This window comes from Carassius auratus, chromosome 5, assembly GCF_003368295.1.
Source record: "Carassius auratus strain Wakin chromosome 5, ASM336829v1, whole genome shotgun sequence".
Classification (NCBI taxonomy): Eukaryota; Metazoa; Chordata; class Actinopteri; order Cypriniformes; family Cyprinidae; genus Carassius; species Carassius auratus.
The window spans coordinates 7,836,606-7,856,934 of record NC_039247.1 but is presented as its reverse complement, the minus strand read 5'-3'; the positions used below and the strand labels follow the sequence as shown (position 1 = coordinate 7,856,934).

The window sequence follows — 20,329 nt, the reverse complement described above, 5'->3', positions numbered from 1 at the left end:
GCATATAAAAGTTAGTCATGATCATTTTCACGACACAGTCTTTGTTGTTCACACCTGAAAACAGAACAATGACATTATCATGTAAGACTCCAGCAAACAAAATCCACTGTTTCAATAGGAATCGCTCACCTGTGGATGCGGTGACGGTGACAGGAGCACTTCTCCTCCGTCCGCGTTCTGCCACGAGGGTGATGGTGTAGTGCACGCCAGGGCTCAAGCTGCTCAGGGTGTAGCCGGTCGTGGTAGCAGGCAGCTCGACTTCTTCTCGTCGGCCGTCGGCAGAGACAAACGCTAGCTTGTAGGTGGAGATCTTGGCCCTGGGCCTCTTCCAGACCAATTCCAGGGTGGTTTCGGTGGAGTCTCGCACTTCCAAGTCTCGTGGACGATCCAGATCTGTGTGGGTGGAGGTTAGAAATGACAGAACTAAAGACACATTCATGCCAGGAAAAAGACTGAAGAGATACAGACTAATCTGTTATCATCTATTCACTTTCATGTTGTTTTAGGAGGATTTAGGATCGTTTTTGTGGTGCTTCATATAATGAATGTGAGTCAGAAAACACCATAAAAGAAGTTAGCCTGGATGATGTTTTCATGGTACTTTTGGTCACTGTGTTCACTTCAAAAAAAGAGCAGAATGAACATGAGAAATTGAGGAAAGTCTCAGTGGTTTAGAAAGACAAGAAAGTGGATAAATGAGGACAGAATTCAAATATCTGGGTAAATTCTCTTTAAATGGTTTAAAATAGTTATGTTCATGTTAACGTCTTAATCGCTTCTTCTGATACCTGTTGAAGTGAAGTGAAGTGAAGTGAAGTGACATTCAGCCAAGTATGGTGACCCACACTCAGAATTTGTGCTCTGCATTTAACCCATCCGAAATGCACACACACAGAGCAGTGAACACACACACACACACTGTGAGCACACACCCGGAGCAGTGGGCAGCCATTTATGCTGCGGCGCCCGGGGAGCAGTTGGGGGTTCGATGCCTTGCTCAAGGGCACCTAAGTCGTGGTATTGAAGGTGGAGAGAGAACTGAACATGCACTCCCCCCACCCACAATTCCGTCCGGCCCGAGACTAGAACCCACAACCCTTCGATTGGGAGTCCAACCCTCTAACCATTAGGCCACGACTTCCCCTGTTGCATGATTACGTGAATATTTCTGAGTTGCAGAAATGATAGATGTGTAATGCAATATATAGTGAGAGGGCCGTGTGTAACCGTATCCCATAGGACTCAAAATAATAAACCACAAAGTTGACAAAACAATGCACTCCACTGTGCTGAGCAAGCGCTTCTCTGCTGTCTTCATGTGCTATCGGAAACTTCCTATTTCCCATTTATGATGTCGTGATCATGAGCTCGTCGCATTCTTTGATTAAAAATAACAGTGGTTTGTGAATGCTGATGCTTAGCCTAAATAATTTGATCGAGAGCCAGTGAGCAACGGACTTTCATAATAATAAAAAACTGCGTTAATGCGCAATATTAATTATCAGCATTAATCAATCAATGCATTAACGAGTTAATAATGCGTTAACTTGCCCAGCCCCCTATATATATATATATATAGCAGTGTCTTCACCAAGGATGCATTTACTGATCAAAAATATAGTCAATAATTGTGAAATTGTATTACTATTTGAATATACAGTAAAATATAATTTGTAAATATAAATTCTAATATTCTGATTTGCTGCTCAAGAAACATTTCTGATATTATGATGAAAACAGTTGTATTTATAGAAAATTCAAAAGAACAACATTTCTTTGAAATCTTTTGTAATATTATAAATACATTTCCTGTCATCTTTAATCAATTTAATGCATCCTTGCTAAATAAAATTCTTAATTTATTCAAAACAAAACAAAACAAAAACCATAGTAATCCCAAGCTTTTGCGCGCTGATGTCTGTAGCTGATATAAAGAGAGCTGGTCTCACCGGTCAGTGTGTTTGTGGTCGCTGGCTCACTCTCTCTTTCGTTCTGAATGGCTGTGACTCCAATACCGTACTCCGTTCCAGGCTTCAGGCCTACGGCACACCAAATCCATTAATCCAGCAGATGAAACACTAAACTGATGCATTTTCAAGCAGAGAATGAGGGGAACATTTCTGTATTATGACATCTCTATGTGAATACATTTACTCCTTTATCATGTTTACACTAATGGACCTATAATGCAGAGCTACATGGATTTCTGACGACAACAGAAATGTGCAATTATCCTTTTATTGGGACATACTACAGTAGTCTGATGTTAACATATTGTTTTGTGGTGATACTTTCATATCATGCATTTTCAGTCTAAATTAAATCACAACCAACACAGTGCTAAAAATTATTTTCTTATTTAGTATTTGTGTCTTGTTTTCCATTACATATATCGGAAAAGTATTAAGGTTCATTTATCTGAGAAGGAAAATTACTTAAGATATTAAAGTCTGAAAAGATCACAAAAGTGCTTAAAAAAAGATAAACAATATATATATATATATATATACACAATGTAAATATATTTTTAAAAAGCAAATATATTTTGCCCTCCATATATCAGTCCAAGAATCACATTTGAAAAAGAACTTGTTTACATAAAATACATGTGAACATAAAAATAAATACATATTAAATACCAAATCAGAAAGGATCATACTGTACTTTACTATGTTGAAAAATACAGTATTACAATATATATAAAAAATATATATTATTTTTGATGTATTAAATGTAAAACTAAATTAAGATCGTTATATTTCTTGCCCCTGAAATACATTTCGAAATATATTTTCGTGTATAAAGGTTGAAACCTAAATATGTTTTCAATTGCAAAAATATTTTTGTCCAGTAAAAAATTCTGTATTTGATGAAGCGATGTGATCCCCCCCCCCCCTTTTGAATTAAGAATATTTTTCTGATCTCACTGACAGATTATTATTTTTTTTTTTTGTCAAGCATAAAGTCACATAATTGTATTTATTAGAAAAAAATACTTGATGTCTCAAGTCATTTAGCTTCAAGTAAATGTACCTTAATTTAAGAATGTTTAGGTATTTGTACTGGAAAACAAAACAAAAATACTGAGGAAGAAATCATTTTTTGCAGTGCAACTAGCAAATAACTTGAAATTCTTAAAAAATGTCTCATTACAGGAGCATCACTTTACCTGTAATTGTAGCCCATGTTGTGTCTCCTGCTCTTTTAGGGAACATGTCTTCACCATGAGCACCTCCTTTGATCGGACCGTACTTGATACGGTATCCGTCGATGGATGAACGGCTGTTTTTCCATTCCAGTGTGATGCTGTTGTCAGTCTGGTTAACAGCTCTGAGGTCAGTGGGGGCATCCAGACCTGGGACACACAGAAAACCATCACACCTCATTAAAACACTGCTTTGAGTTCATCTTTGTGAGAAGCCTGTAGAGCGTTCGTACCCGTGGTGAAGCTCTCAAAGATGGGCTCGCTGCTCACGTCTCCCCTCTTTGAACTGAGAGACACTCTGTATTCAGTGTCTGGTTCCAGGTCTTCCAGGCTGTACTGTGTGTCTGTGGCCAGGAGGTCGACATCTCGATGGACTAATGGGTCAGTGCTCGGCCCATACGACACCCTGAACCCGTCCACCTGAGCCACGGGCCTGGACCAGGAGACCACTGCAGACCGGTCTGTCACATCGCCAACATCAATCTGCCCCGGAGAATCGATTCCTGCATCAAGAGGACAGATACATGATAATACTTGTGATCACAGTCAGTTCAAATAATGTCCCGTTTCATTTGAGTCCTGTAGTTGCAGTGTTATAGAAGGGGACAACACAGGGTGAGGTCCAAGGTAAAATAGCTTGTTATTTGTCAAATGATGCTGTATGAGCTTTCTATTCTTGGTTTCTCCATGTAAAATAATAGAGCACTTGCAATACGAGTGCATGCATAAGCAATGATAAAAAGCTTCAAGGAATCAATATCATCCATCTGTGTTGATGCAATGGCTGATGCAAAAATGAGTTACTGCTTTCTTTTCCTTAAGCAAGCCAAGTTAAGTTGCAAACTGAAACTGAACCTGAGCACAAGCCGTCTGTTATACTGTATATCTATTGCATGTGAAAGTGTCTGAAACTAAAATCTGATCATTGTTGAAAATAATTAAAAAACTCACAAGAGAAAACGAGCTTTTAAAGGACAAACTCTCATGAACTGATAAGTCATATATATATATATATATATATATATATATATATATGTGTGTGTGTGTGTGTGTGTGTGTGTGTGTGTGTGTGTGTTTGTGTATATATACACACACACACACACACACACACACACATCATTCTAAAGAGCTGTTCGGATGGTAATTGTTTCTCAGGGGGACGTAAGTGATTTTCACCATTTACAGGGAATAGTCGGTGATTTAATTGCTTTCCGAATCCAGGATGTCAGTGTTTTTCTCTCACCACCCCCGTAAAAATCCCTGGCCAAATTACCAACTGTTTTTTGACAAACACCGAGGTCGTGTTGTAATTTAATTGCCGCCAGAATCCACATCTAAGAGTTTACAAGAAGTCAATTCAAAATTCAACTCCTTTTAGAGCTTAAGTAAGGTAACTTAACACCCTAAGGTAATGTTACGTAACTTTGTACTTCGGTGTAATTTGCATACATATTTATTTCTGAAATGCTGGAAAGTATTTAAAAGAACAAGACTTCATGACTGTTCACAGCGACTGGGAGCAGAAAGAGAAGAAAAGCACTTAAACATTAGGAATAGGGTCTTTATTATGGCAGCAGCAGGTATGCAATACAGTTTTTAAAAAGTGTTTTATAAATGAATATACAAGCTACATAACTATATTGGGTATAATGCATGTTTTTAAACAGGAGATTTAAATAATCAAATAATAAATAGGATTATATTTTATAAAATGTGTTTGGAATAATAAGAATACATTTTACATTATAGGTATTTTTAAATGCAGTTTACACAATAAGAATACATTTTGTAAATATAATTAATTTTATGTACACCAGACAATTATGTGAGTAATCCATGAGTTTAATCACTGAGGTGATATGTAAATTAATTTTTACAGACGTCCACATGAGAAACAATTACCATCCGAATCGGGCTTAATATTGAGATTTGCTCTTCAAGACAAATTTCTTATTATCAATGATGTAAATGTTTCTTGCTGCTTAATATTTTTGTGGAAACTGTGATACACTATCATTCAAAAGTTTAGGTAATACTTTTATTCAGCAAGGATGCATTAAACTGATCAAAAGTGAGACTAAAGATTTCTGTTTCAAATAAATGCTGCTCTTTTGAACTTTTTTATTCACCAGAGAACCCTGAACAACACATGCATCATGGTTTCTACATAAATATGAAGCAGCACAGTTTTCAACACTGAAAATAATACAAACCATTATTAATAATTAAGCACCTATAATAATCCTTAGAAAGCCCTGATATTACGATTGTTTGGGCGTTTTATGCAGATGATTAACTTTAGGCATATAGCCGTTCATTTAGAAAACTCCTACGTACACTAGAACGACAGAAAGAAGAAAGCCATGTGTTGTGAATGTGCAAATGATAGAGTTTGATATTTAGTGTCAAGGGTTTATTTAAATTAATAACTCTCAGTCTGAGCAAAAATCCCAGCGATGCTTGACTTGGCAAAGACCACTTCTGAACTTGATTAGGTCTTTTAAAGTCAGTCAATGTCTACAAAAATCTTTCATGCAGTAAATAAGATTTAATGCACCAGGAAGCACACACTTGTGAGGGAGGTTTCCAAATCTAGAAATCTGAGCACATTTACAGGCAGTAAAATAGGGAAAAACACTCACTACGGTCAGAAATCAAGGGCCTTTTGAAACTAAAAATGCCTTATTGGTTGTTATCATGGATGTCATTGGTGCAAAGGCTATAAATGTCAAGCCAGACACAGGTATCGTCTAAATTTCTCACGGTTAAGCACTGAATTGGGATGTTAAAGCCCTGTTGGCCAGCCCACGGTGGATACTGTATTTCATAAGGTTAATGATGGCTCCTATTCTTCTTTACTGCTGAGCTGGTTTCACCGTCAACCTCCGACGCTTTAGAGCCGTTTAGCAGATGTAGATTAATCCATCAACATTTACTGAGACATTTAAATGATCTCATGACACAGACAATTAGCAAGAGGGAAGGTTTACTTTAGAGAAGGTGCATTACTTGTTACTACAGTGGAGCTGGTTTCGGGTCCTCTGGTGTTGTTCTTAATGACGGACAAAGTGACTTCATATTCCTGTCCGGGGCCGAGTCCCGGCTGCTCAAAGTTGGTCTGGGAAGGTGTCAGATTGTTCACAATCTTCCCGTTTTCTTCTTTCTGTTATTAGGGAGACAGGAAAAGACATGCATTTAACTTGATTTAGCCTTAGTTATTTTTGTTAAACCTGAAATATATTTAGGAGAATATACTGTATAGATCAGTGGTTTGCAACCAGAGGTCCTCGGAAACTTAAGATGATTTAAAATAAGACAAAACAACTATAAATCTAGATATTTCTTGTTTTAATTCAAACTGGATATAAGAGGTAGTCTAATTTTAAAAACATGATTTTTAGAGATTAAAAGGCATACAAACTGTTAAAAATGTATAACTCCATGGGCATTTTTAAAATGAGTATACATATTTGTAATTATGCCAATTAATAAAATATTCATATATCAATATATCTAAAATATTACTGTTACTATCAAAAAAGATTACCTCAAAGCTAACTAATAGACACTTTAAAAGTTAATTAAACTGACCTAAAGGCATCATCATAAACAAATAAATAAATAAACTTGACTGAAATAAAAATAAGTAAAAATAAACAATAATTTTTATGAAAAATCGTAAAATTTTGATAAAATAAAATAAAATAAAATCCCATGGCCACACTTATAATGATTTTTTTTTTAAATGCCAAGTTATGAAATCTTTCATTGAGAAGAAATTGCGAGTTAAAAAAAAATATATATATATATTTAAAAAATCCTTGGAGTCAAATAGGTTGGAAACCATTGATCTAGATGAACTCAGAGCTAATATTCATGTACTAAAAGTCACAAAATTCCAGTAACAGTTTCTCAGTGTCTATATTTATAACCCCTTTTTAAGAGTCATGATATGACAGGGAAAACGTGTCATGCATTTAAATGTTATTAGTTTCCTAAATGCTGCTGGCATGAAACAACAGCAGCACTAATAGTGAGCAATAAGTTCAAACATGTGGGATTTCTGGAGGACCATTAAAGTGAGTCTTAATGGAGACTTTATGGTTCAAGGATGGTTCTTTTTTAATGGCTCCTTAAATGAGTGTATGAGCTCGTGGCCGCCTGCAGCTCTGACTCAAATGGAGAAAATGCCCCCTCATATCATTATGAACAGTGATGAAATTATCCATTGCTCTGTTTTAAATATGAGAGAGAAACTATGAAATAAAAGCATTTTCTGAGATACTGAATTTGGGATTTTCCTTAGTTGTCAGTTATAAACATCAAATTGAAAAGAAAGAAAAATTTGAAATATATCAGTCTGTGTGTAATGAATGAATATAATATACAAGTTTCACTTTTTGAATGGAATTAGTGAAATAAATCAACTTTTTGATGATATTCTAATTATATGACCATCACCTGTATAGTACATTATGGATATAATATAGTGTATTTTCTCACCCAATTTCTTTGGTTTGATGCAGTCTGAGGGCTAAATGAATGATTTAAAATCGTATTTTTGGAAGATTTAAAGATCTTTAAGTTAGATTTGCGTTCTAAAAAATTAACAAAATAGTATTTTGTGGCTTTTAGTGATGTGCAACAGTATCTACAGATACATCTGGATTCTCTAATTTCTTGCCTAGATTACTGCCTTCAACATCGTCTCCCATGAAACTAACCTTGTTACGAAAGATGAGCTCCCAGGCGTCAAATGGAAAGTCCAGCTGGTCCCACGAAACCTCCACAGACGTATCACTGATGGATTTAAACTTCAGGCCCTCGGGCTGCGGTAGATCTGAAGGAAAAGAGCACTGGTTTCTTAGTAGTACATCATGATATTCATTCAAGTTTATTAGCACTATTCAGTAGCTGAATATTCAAACTCTACTTGAGCAAATGTGTAGTGGCTCGGTGGATTAGTTCCTAATGCTGTTTGGACAGTTTTGCATATGGAAGTAGCTCATGCAAGATTGTTCTAAAATTATCCTATAATATGCAAACTTTAAATAAAAGAAAAAGCTAAATTACAGATGAGAGCAAGGTGTGTTTAGGAAACCTGTTTGGTGTGTTAATGGTACAGAAAATAAAAACTACAATCAATACTATCATGATGTGTAATGTATGATCTAAAAATGTATAATTACATAGTAATAACATAGTAATAACATAGTAATAACAATATAAGAAAACTATTTTGATATTATATTGATGGGAACTGGTTGGGAAATGTCATTATATATATATATATATATATATATATATATATATATATATATATATATATATATATATATATATATATATATATATATATATATATATATATATAAAATTACAAAATGAATACAAAATTATGAATTTAATAAAAAATAAAAATGGCTAATTCCTCAATTTACATTTTTTTTTTCTCTTTTAATTTTAGAGTGAATTATGACTGGACCATTTTCTTATCATGATTCACAAGAGTTTCCCTTAAATACATGAGAAACATGAAAGATCTAACAAAAACTAAATATGAGATACATTTTTTTCTTAATTTTTTATTTATTTTATGCAATTTTGCCTCTCAGGTGAATGTATTTTGTTTTAGGTATTTAGTTTTGTTTTGTTTTTTATTGAAAAAACACATTAAGAATTAGATTTTTGTAATGCAAATAACAGTATTATTGGCTAGAGAACGGCACAACTGCAAAAGACCACATCTCCCGTGTTAGACAAAAAAATAAGTTCCACATATGTATATAAATATACGCTTCACAGTTTTTTTATAGTGGTTGCATTTGTGTACTGTTTATCAGGGCGTGTGAACATACATGTGGACACTCTGGCGCTGACAGGAATGCTCTTCTTGTTGTTGAGGATGGCATAAACGCTGATGAGATACTCGATTCCTGGCTCCAGCTCAGAGACGGTAGCAGACGTACGATCTCCAGGCACATGGAAGTCCAACTGCAGGCCGCCTGGTAACGTTGGGACGTGTGTAACCAAATACTCTGTCACCAGCATCTCCTTCTTCCAGGAGAGGTTGACCTTCTCTGTGGTCACATCTGTAATGGTCAGGTCCTCCGGTGGTGAGACTGGGAAAAATATTAAGAGTAATTTAAATCTCAGATGTTGAGAGAGTGAATGATATTTTGTGCCGAATAGTAGGAAAATCATTCCTCCAGTATTCAGTGTCACATGATCTTCAGAAATCATTCTCATAGGCTGATTTGCTGCTCACTTTTGCTGAATAAATGAATTAATTTCATTCATTTCATTACATTTCAAGCTTTTTGAGTGGTAGTGTATATCATCAGTAAGTTATTTTTGAGTCTTATATATGTCCTGCATTTATGGTGCTTATCTGTCTCTTTTGATGTTCAACAACACTGAGTTGTAAAGAAAAGTATGCAAACATTCTGCATAACAGCTTTGCAGTTAACTTATTGTTAACTAAATCAATAAAAATAATGTTACCTGAAATAAAATAAATAATAACAGAAAATCCAAAACAAAAAAAAACTTTATTTCAATCAACATCTATTTTACTTCACAACAAGTTAAAAAAGCACTTTAAAAACTGAGAAAATAACAACTATTACTTAAAAAATGATAAAAATGATAAAGTCATGCCAGAATTAAAAAACAAAAAACAAACAAACAAACAAAAAAAAACAAACAATACAATTACTTAAACTTTAACTAAAATGAAAGAAGATCGGAAGGATACAAAAGAGGAGCGACGGCAGTGAAGGACGAGAGAGGACCAGGTCTGGGTTTTATTTTGTGTTTGGTTTTTGTTTGTGCGCGGCAGTCGCCCGTGAGGGGCTGTCGTGCTGTTTTGTGTTTATTTTATCATTAAAGTTTTGATTTAAATGTCCGCCGGTTCCCTCCTCCTTCTTCCCGTGATTATGAAGTTTGTATATTGTTACAAGTATATAAACGATAGTTTATATAGTTTTGTATATAGAATCTAATTGACTCTGCTTTTGACACTTACCTTCTGAGCAATCCTTTCCAATGTAGCCTTCATCGCATACACAGCGGCCGTCCAAACATTGCCCCGCACCATTGCAATCCTTCGGACAGCTTCGTTCTCCACAGACATCACCAGCGAATCCCTCATCACACACACATTTCCCATTGAAACAGCGCCCATGGTTATTGCAGTTTCCAGGACAGGTGGGAACGGAGCAATCCAGGCCCTCAAAACCCTCCTGGCATGTGCACTGTCCCTCCACGCATCGTCCACGGCTGAGGCAGTCGTTTGGACACTTCCTCTGACGGCAGTCCTCTCCGGTGAAGCCTTCATCACAAACGCATTGCCCTGTGATGCAACGTCCACGGTTCAGGCAGTTGCTCGGGCAGCTCAATTCACTGCAGTCTTCGCCAGCAAAGTTTGCAAAGCAAATGCATTTCCCATCCACACACTGGCCTTGGCCATAGCAGTCTGACGTGCAAGTTTTGACGCTGCAGTCCTCGCCACCAAATCCCTCTTCACAAACACACTGGCCGTTAACGCAGCGCCCTCGTTTGTTACAATCATTGGGGCAGCTAAACTCTGAACAATCATGACCTTTGAATCCGACGTCACATTCGCAACGACCATCAATGCAGCGCCCTCTACCATTGCAGCTATCCGGGCAGGAGAGCTTCCCGCAGTCCTCTCCGAAATAACCTGTTTCACAAATGCACACGCCGTTGAAACATCGCCCTCTTTGGTTGCAGTCATTTGGACAGGTCAACCTTGAACAATCCTCGCCGGAGTAGCCGGCGTCGCACACACAGAGCCCGTCAATACAAAAACCTCGTCCCGAGCAGTCGTGTGAACAAGCGAGTGCCCCGCAGTCCTCTCCGGTGTAGCCTTTATCACAATAACAAGTCCCATTGTCACATCGTCCACGGTCGTAGCAGTCATGCGGACAGATTAGCTCAGAGCAATCGAATCCAGTCCAGGGTTCGGCACAAACACACTCGCTTTCAACGCAGCGGCCGCGTCCCAAACAGTTGTTGAGACAATCCGACTCCGTGCAATCGTCCCCAGAGAAGCCTTCATTGCAAACACATGCTCCATTGATGCAACGTCCGTTCTCACCGCAGTCAACCAGACAGGTCTCCTCGCTACAGTCCTCACCCGTGAAGCCAGCGAAACACTCACACTTTCCGTTAATGCAGCGGCCCTGGTCATTGCAATCTCTGGGACAGTCGGGAATGGTGCAGTTTGGGCCCTTCCATCCGGGCTCACATATACAGCCGCAGGCCTCCGTGCTGTAGTTTCCACGGCCGCTGCAGTAGAGCTTTGTTCCTACATCACCTACAGAATCAGGACATGTAAGAAATTTAACATGCTCTTTCCCGAAAAGGTGCAATTTAAAATAATTGAAAAGTCACAGTTACAAAGCTAGATTAATTGCATTTGCCAATGAAGAGGGATGAAAACATTATGAGACTTTAAAAGGGTCATGACCTCCCAGCTGTACAAGGTGCTACACGATTACATAATGTAAAGTCACATTAATATTAGACATACAGTTAACGAGTTTAAGCACTTCTTATTTTTATTCATCGTTTAAATAAATTATATTTCTGATTTTTCAGACTATTTCTGAAACACTTTTATTTATGATTTCTTAATTATGTCTCTAAATTTGAATGAATGAATAAGTGAATAAATAACACAATAAATAACTATGTTTCTCTAAGGATGGAAGGACGAAAAATTTAATAAATAAATATCTTTATGGTTTAAAGTAATTTTGTCTTTGAGGTTAAACAAATAATAATAATAAATAAAAAACATTATCTTTATGATTTTAATTCTGTCTCTGATGTTACACAAACAAACAAATAATTTTATTTATGATTTGAATTAATTATGACTCTGAGGATAAACAGTTTTTTTATGATTTAAATTCTGTTATTTAGGTTAAATAAAACAAACAAATAAATAAGCGTGACCAGTATTATGTCAATAGTAGGCCTACTGAAGGCTCATGAGCTGCAATCATTTTATTTTGAGCAAGTCATTTGCCCAAAAAGAGGGTGGGGAATCAAAAGGTTAATGATTGAAGAGTGTAATTTCTTCTCCATTACCGTTACCAAACTATATTAAATGTATTCCCATCTTTTACACTGGTCAGCCCGTCCTTAAACTTACACCACTGGTTGGGCTATATTGTAATCACAATGCTCAAAAAGAACAGCGTTTTGCACTTTGTGAAGGAATCAACATATGAATATCTTGTATATATATCTTTGTTTATGCATATTAAACCTGAATAGGAGAAAGTATCTGAGGATTATCCGTAATACCGTGAACTTCACCCCTCAATAAAATAATCTCGGAGTGTCTGGAAATGTGTCTGAACGTGTACCTGTGGCCTGAATGCTGCAGCAGGTGGTTTCTTTGGCGCAGTGCTCTCTGAGTGTCAACACCTCGCCCTCCAACATCTCCAGCCGATTCAGGAGCTCCTTCAGGTGCGGCAGTCCCTCCGTACAGCCACACGCCTGCTTGGGGACGTTGATGCGATGGGTAAAGACGATCTGATTACCACCATCTAACGTGTGGTCTGTTTCTTCTGAGCCAGATGGAGCATCCTTCTGCTCAAGATCCGAACCGACAGAAGAGTCCAGATCCACTGAGCACAGAGAGCTACCGGGAACTTTGATGTTGTAGACATGGTTAAAAACGACCGGTTGAGAAGAGCTTGGAAGGGTTACGTTGTGTATGCCGGGAATCGTCAGAGCTTCCCGCCGGTGTCTGATCATCTTCTTTACCAGGCCGGCATGATTTAGAGTCATCAGGGTTGCCAAAACCAAACAGCTGAATGTCAGGCCTCCTGAACCCATGTTTCTGCACTAATGGATGCTTTTCTTGGCAAGAAGGCCTGCCTGGTGGGTCTGGAAAAAGTGCTGTCGTCTCTGAAAAAGCAAACACAAACTTGAATATAATATACATATATAAGGGAAAGCCTTTCAAAGCACCATAATTTCAGAAACAATTTTGTTTATTATAAATATTCTGGATTCATTTAACTTTTGATGTATATATGATCATGACATCCATGGATGGATTTTCATCAGTTTTTTTTAACAAACTGATTAAGCATTATGCAAGGGGTAAAGTGATTTATCCATCAAAAAATATTGATATTCAATGCATGCACTGAACATAAACCAGATTAAAGTCTGCACCAGTTATTGAACTAAATTTATTACCACTATATCTCATAGGACTATGAGGACCATCGCAAATCTCTATCATTATCTGTATTGTTCAATAATAAAGTTATTCAATTCTTTACAAGACTCTCTGCCAGATTCCTAAAAAAATAGCCCGTTTTTGTCTTTGAGCATATATTAATAAAATCTGCCTTTCCCATCTGCACACTTGAGCTGGGATGTCTTCATCTCTGGACATGGAGCTGTGTAATTTGTGGATGGTGGATGGGGGCCAGAGTCTCTGTCTCCTCCACAGCGTGGGAACGCTCATCTGAAGCTCGTTCTGGATGTCCAAGCAGCCTCCACATCTCTCAGATGTCTGAGCGTGTGCGATGCTGAAGAGGACAACTCGACCGCGATTCAAAAGAGATTTCACCACCTACTCGACCACGGCCACAAGGACTTCCTGTCTCTGCTGTGTGCGTGAGCGGCACTTCCAAACACGGAGGAAACTGATTGCAAAAGCCATTTATTTTCACCCAGCCGTCAATTATAAGCTTTATGCCACATATTGGGGCTTGAAAAACATGAACTGCATTGTGCAGAATTAGTGACAGTCACAGGTTGTCTTTGTGACAAGCTTATAAATGACCTTCCCAGGTTTTTTTTATTTTTTTATGTGCATAATTTGAGCAGCCTATAATGAGATGCTTTGAGTTAAGGGCCTGTAATTATGTTAATAAGAGTAACCAGACAAGACCTGCTCATTTCAATGATGGATACACTTTCCTGTTGCTAAAATATTGAATATTCACAAGAAGAGAATAGAATAGAATAGAATAGAATAGAACAGGAATGTGGTATAAGTGACATGATTTGGAATAGCACACATTCCTCCTGTCAGATATCAGTAAAATACTGCAGGTGTTTGACTGGAGTTAATAAGTTTGATTCATTTCGAATCAGATCAAACAGTCTGTTTCAAAGAATTTAAAACACTGATTTTGTTGTGCCATCTCTCAAAATATTTTTTAAAAGTTTTTTTTAAATAGATATCAAACTAATTAAATGAATTAATGATAAATATTAATATTTATACACACTACCATTAAACAAAGTTTGGAGTCAGTTATTTATTTATTTATTTTTGGTAACACTCAAAGCCCTTGTGTACTTAATGCATTAAACAAATTCTAATGCATTAATTATGCCTTGTAATGCACTTTACAATGGATTTAAAATACATCTGCAATAAAATACACAACAACAAACTTTCAAACATAAAACATTTTAACTTTGGGTAAAAATATTTATGAAAACATACAATGCATTGCAACCTATATCCCTAATACCTTTATAAAGCATTACACATAACGGATTACAGTGTTACCAATTCTTTCTTTTTTTTACCAGTGTTTTTGAAAGAAATCAGAGTAATCTTCAGTAATATTTTGAAATATTACTACAATTTAAAATAAGTGTATTCTATTTGATTATATTGCAAAGTGCAATTTATTAATGTGTTGCAAAGCTGAATTTTTAGCAGTCTTCGGTGTCACATGGTCCTTCAGAGTTTATTTTAATAGGCTGATTTACTGCTCAAGAAACATTGATTATTATTATCATTGTCGAAAACTTTTGTGCTGCTTGATATGTTTGTGGAAATCATGATACATTTTCTTTTCAGGATTCTTTGATGAACAGAAAGTTCAAAAGAACAGTATTGATCTGGAAAACTTTGTAACATAATTTAAGTCTTTACTGAATGAACTTGCTGACGAATAAATTGCCTACTAAATAAAATATTACAATCTATTCATTTCTTTAAAAATAAACAAATAAAAAACTTGCAGACTGCAAACTTCTGAATGAAAGATACTAAAAATACTTCTAGAATAACCCATTATCCAATAATTTATTTAGATATTAATTAGCTGTATCACCCTGTAATGGCCAAAGGTTCATATTAAAGGACAAATCCCTATTTTATAGGTGTCCACGTAAACGCTTCTTGTAAAAGACATATGATTTGAAAACTGCTGGTTGGATGGTTATTTAAACCCTGCAATGATTATGTCTAATCGTTAAGTGAGTCAGACTAGGAATTCAGCCCAATGGTACGGAAGTTCTAAGCGGCCATGCATTATAATTTATTTTCCTTTTTGTTTTCTCGTTATAACGACTTATTTTTCTCGTTATTTCGACATAACGAAGTTCGTTTTCTCGTTATAACAACTTATTTTTCTCGTTATCTCGACATAACGAAGTTAGTTTTCTCGTTATAACGACTTATTTTTCTCGTTATTTCGACATAACGAAGTTCGTTTTCTCGTTATAACGAACTATTTTTCTCATTATCTCGACATAACGAAGTTCGTTTTCTCATTATAACGACTTGTTTTTCTCGTTATCTCGACATAACGAAAGTTTGTTTTCTCGTTATAACGACATGACAGTTTTACTGTTGCTATAGTAACGAACTCAACTTTGGCATCTTTGGCAAACAGGCATCTGATGGACCATGCAGGCGCTCTTACTGTAGCCTATATTTCAGCAAATTTTGCTTCGTCTAAGTAATAACGTCTACAATACTGTACATAAATAAAGGCTGATCACTGTTGATTTTTCCAGAGACAGTACAATGAACGTTTTGTTTTTGTAATTAACATGTTTAAATGGCAACACCGTGAAATTAGAGCTGCTTGGATTAAACTCACTTTTCATTTTCCCTTTATTTGAAAAAAAATTATATATAATTTGTAATTTGTAGTAGTCATTATATGCTGTAGCAGATATCATGTGTGTTACAAGCTTCTGTTTGAAAAGAGCGTCCATGTGTTCATGTAGTGTGTGTGTGTGTGTGTGTGTAGAAAAAAACGATTACAACATTATAGGAAAAAACTGAATTAAATTAGCCTATGGATTTTACATATACATCACATTTCTCATCAATATGGTTAACAATAAAGATTAGTAATAAGGAAAAGAAGCACATCAGCCAACATCGTTAAATCCCGTCCTACTGTAGATAAACAGAATACAGTGATGTCAACCTTGGTTTTGATAAGCAGTTATTTTATGACACAGAACATGTTGGTTAAATTCATGCATCTAGCAGGAACTTAATACACAGAATATTCATATTGATTCAAGCATTTAACATTTATGAATTAATTAAATGTCAGTACTGAACAAGACTGCACAAATTGTAGCGATCATGAGGAAGGTTCGCATACAGTAAAGTGGATAGTATACAACACCCTATCAGTTATATTCAGGTCTATAGTGCCACCTGCTGGAGCAGTTTTGTAACTTCTTAGAGAAAATTAAGTCGTTATAACGAGAAAACGAACTTTGTTATGTCGAGAAAACGAACTTCGTTATGTTGAGAAAACGAACTTTGTTATGTTGAGAAAACGAACTTCGTTATGTTGAGAAAACGAGAAAATTAAGTCGTTATAGTGAGAAAACAAGAAGAAAAAATATTAAAATGCATGGCTGCTTAGAACTTCCGTACAATGGTCTATTTTTTTCACTTTTATTCCTCGAAATACATTGCACATTGCACTGCACTCACAGGTTTTTTCCATTCCTTCAAACCCTAACAAGGGTCGACCCTGTCACCCTACAGACCTTGTGTGGCTAATGCTAATCTGGCTACAATTCACAACACATCTGCCTTGTTATTTGTGAACACCGCAAAACGAAAACCCGTTAAGCTGTCGATGATCTGCAATACCATGAATGAAGTCAAATTCAGTGTCGTAATTTTGAGATAATATATCATAATTATTACTTACTATCTCAATGTTGACTTAGATCATTATGACTTTTATCTCATAATTTATTTATAATCATATTTAGACTTTTCAATTATGAGTTTCTATCACATTATTTAGACGTGTCATTATTTAGACTTTTATCTCATAATATGTCTCATAATAATTGACTGTCACAATTTTGACACATTTCCAGACTTTTGAACTTATAATTATGACTTATCTGAAAATAGTGATTTTATATATTGTGGTTATATCACGTCACATCAAAATACATGTTATTCTCCTGATTTGAAAAAAGATTTTGATTAGTTTTCCCTGTACTGGCAACAGAAAGGAATCTTTCCCACCTGGAAGCAGGAACTAGGAATGTTGGCCTCTGTTTTGGACCATCTGTTTTGCTCGGTCCACAGCAAAGACTCTGTGCATGTGTGTGTCATACACGTTCAGACTAGAAGAGCTCTAGCCATCAAATGTTTAACGTTCAGCAGATTCCACTGCTTCTAACAAATGTCAAATTAAATGGCATACAAAATCTATACCTTAAAGATAAACTATCCACTGCAGGCCAATGGCAGGAAGTATCAATCTACACTCCAGATGAAGTATAGAGCAGACGGTATGCTGTATATGTGAACACTAACATGTTTAGTCCACTGCCAGGGGGCGATTACAATACTTTGACTGATGTCTACAACGAGAAATAGATTTTGTATTTTTCTGGGTAATAAAAACTTTCTCTAGAAAAGGGATCATGGTTTTATTATAGCTGCAATAAAAACATCTTAACATCCTAATAAATGTATTTAAATCATTAGAGTAGAGAATTGTGCAACCAGATCCATCTGGTAGCTTCTGAATATTCATGAGATAATATCAGTTTCCGAATAGTGCATTAGAATGACATCCTATTTCTTAATATATTTATTTATATCTGACCTTCTTTAGTTCCATAGGCAGATTTCAGTAACGACTTCGTGGATGGATGGATGATTCTAAGCCATAAACAACAACCAAAATTAATAATTACTTGTAGTCACTAATTAAATGTACAGGCAAAATATTAAAGTTTATAACTATATACGTTGTATATATAATAGTGAATTTGCATTGATCCATGGGAGTGAGAGGTTAGAGCTGTTCTGTATGGGCCACCAAGTGTAACCAATTTCATGAACTGAATGAATTATGTGAAATGAAATGCATGACAAAATACAGTTACACTTTATTGCATTTTGCACACAGAAAAGCTGTTTGAAGCCATAACCCCAAAGGGCAAACGCATTTCATCAATGAAAAAGCACTTCATTCTAAACCAATAATTTAAAACCAATAATACAAATAATTATATAGCTTGATAAAGAACTGAAACTGTGATATTGTTGCAAGTAATATCTGTAATATCTGAATAATTCTGGATGGAAAGATACTTTATTGTCCTGTGAATCGATGCTTTCCTCATTCAGGCAACCTCCAGACATCTCCGGTTTCACTGACCTGCTGAATACTTCCAGAGTGTTTTCAGTGATGAGGATACCATCAGAAAACAGCCCTTATGTCACATTTGACAGTGAAACGGACACACCAGACATGGATACTCACATCTTAAGTGGCTGCTTACCAAAGTGAAAGAGTGATTCTCATAATAATAATAATAAAATTTAAAAAAAGAGCCTGGAAGTGATCCATCAGCAGAAGGCCATCTCCACTACTTGTCCATATGCAACTCAGACCTGTATGTCTAGACTCGCTGAGATTTATGGGAAGTAGGCGCTTATATCAAAGCTTACTCATGGGAACACAGACTCTAGGACACGGCGTATAACTGGTTTGCAGTGCAGCTGTTCTGTCCGCATCTCTGTTGACATCCATTTCATTCAGCACCTGAACACCTGAATGTACAGTACTTGACTTGACTAGAATGAAAAGCTGCACATGAACATGCTTTAGATTTCGTTAGTTTTCATGCTAGCATCAAACAGAGAGACTTGACGACATCTTAAATGTTCAGAACAGTTTGCTTCTCACATTGTTTGAGCAGTGTGCAGCACATGTACTGTGGAAAGTGTCCAACATTTCTGCATGTATGAGTATGACAAATCTATTCAAATCTTGCCCTGGAGGGTCAGAGCACTGCAGAGTTTAGCTCCAACCCTGATCAAACACACCTGAGTCTGTTAATCATTGTCTTTGGGATCATTAGAAAATCACAGGTAGGTGGGTTTGATCATGGCAAGATTCGAATAACCCTAATGTATCATATAGTGTAAAATGTGCAATATATGCCCAGAGCACACTGTGCAGAATACTGTATAGCTAAATTCAATGGTTAACTGATGTTTTTCTTGACTCAATACTTGATCAAACTGTTAACACATTCAGTATGAATTCTGAACATCCTGTAGTATTGATCTTTAAGATTCAGTTTTCTTACAGAATGTCAATTTTCTGCCATGAACCAGTGTTATTTTAGCATCACTGAAATATTGTTTTATTCATATTTAGAATTATTTGTATTTTTATATTTTCCATTTTCATTTTAAAGTTCATTTTAGTTTTGTTAATTTCAGTTTTAGTTTGTTATTTTAGTACATCAAGTTAAACTAAATGAAAAAGAGAAATGTTGCCTTGACAACTAGTGATAAAAAAATCCAGTTAACATTTTAAGTAACAAAATCTATGTAAATTTTATGTTTTCATTTTTTTAATTAATTATAAAAACACTGCCATGAGCATATCACAGTTTTGTTATTGTTACCTAAAACTATTAAAAAACATTTTCAGTAATTGAAATAAAATATAAACAATAGATGAAAAATGTATGCAATTTTATATTATTTATTTGAAATAATTAAAAGAGCAGTTTCATGTCCATCCTTGTACTGTTCAACTTGTCGAGGTTTATATGAGATTTAAAAAGTAGTAATGATAAATGCAATACTTTTTAAAACAAGTAATTAGTGCCGTAATATAATTACACTGTGGAAAATTAGTATGTGTATGTAATTAGTAGCTAATAATTAATTTAATTTTTTAGAGTAACTTACCCAGCACTGTATATAGTTCTATAAATTATAAATGTAAATTAAAGTATTAGTTAAATGCTATAAAATGTAACACTGCATGACACATTCATTCTCATTTTTATAAAACTTTT

The 20,329-nt window shown here is 35.7% G+C and overlaps 1 protein-coding gene across 1 annotated transcript in view; it reads right to left on the bottom strand.

The window, feature by feature from the left end:
* LOC113073229 (tenascin-like) overlaps positions 1-20,329 on the bottom strand; it is a 52,698-nt gene that overhangs the window by 22,858 nt on the left and 9,511 nt on the right. The window contains exons 3-11 of the mRNA XM_026246111.1: positions 12,607-13,153; positions 10,233-11,546; positions 9,064-9,327; positions 7,930-8,045; positions 6,215-6,368; positions 3,439-3,708; positions 3,170-3,355; positions 1,950-2,039; positions 130-393 (exon numbers count right to left, since the gene is read on the bottom strand). Coding sequence (XP_026101896.1) covers positions 130-393; positions 1,950-2,039; positions 3,170-3,355; positions 3,439-3,708; positions 6,215-6,368; positions 7,930-8,045; positions 9,064-9,327; positions 10,233-11,546; positions 12,607-13,081 — 3,133 coding nt within the window. The 5' untranslated portion in view covers positions 13,082-13,153. The remainder of the gene's footprint in view (positions 1-129; positions 394-1,949; positions 2,040-3,169; positions 3,356-3,438; positions 3,709-6,214; positions 6,369-7,929; positions 8,046-9,063; positions 9,328-10,232; positions 11,547-12,606; positions 13,154-20,329) is intronic.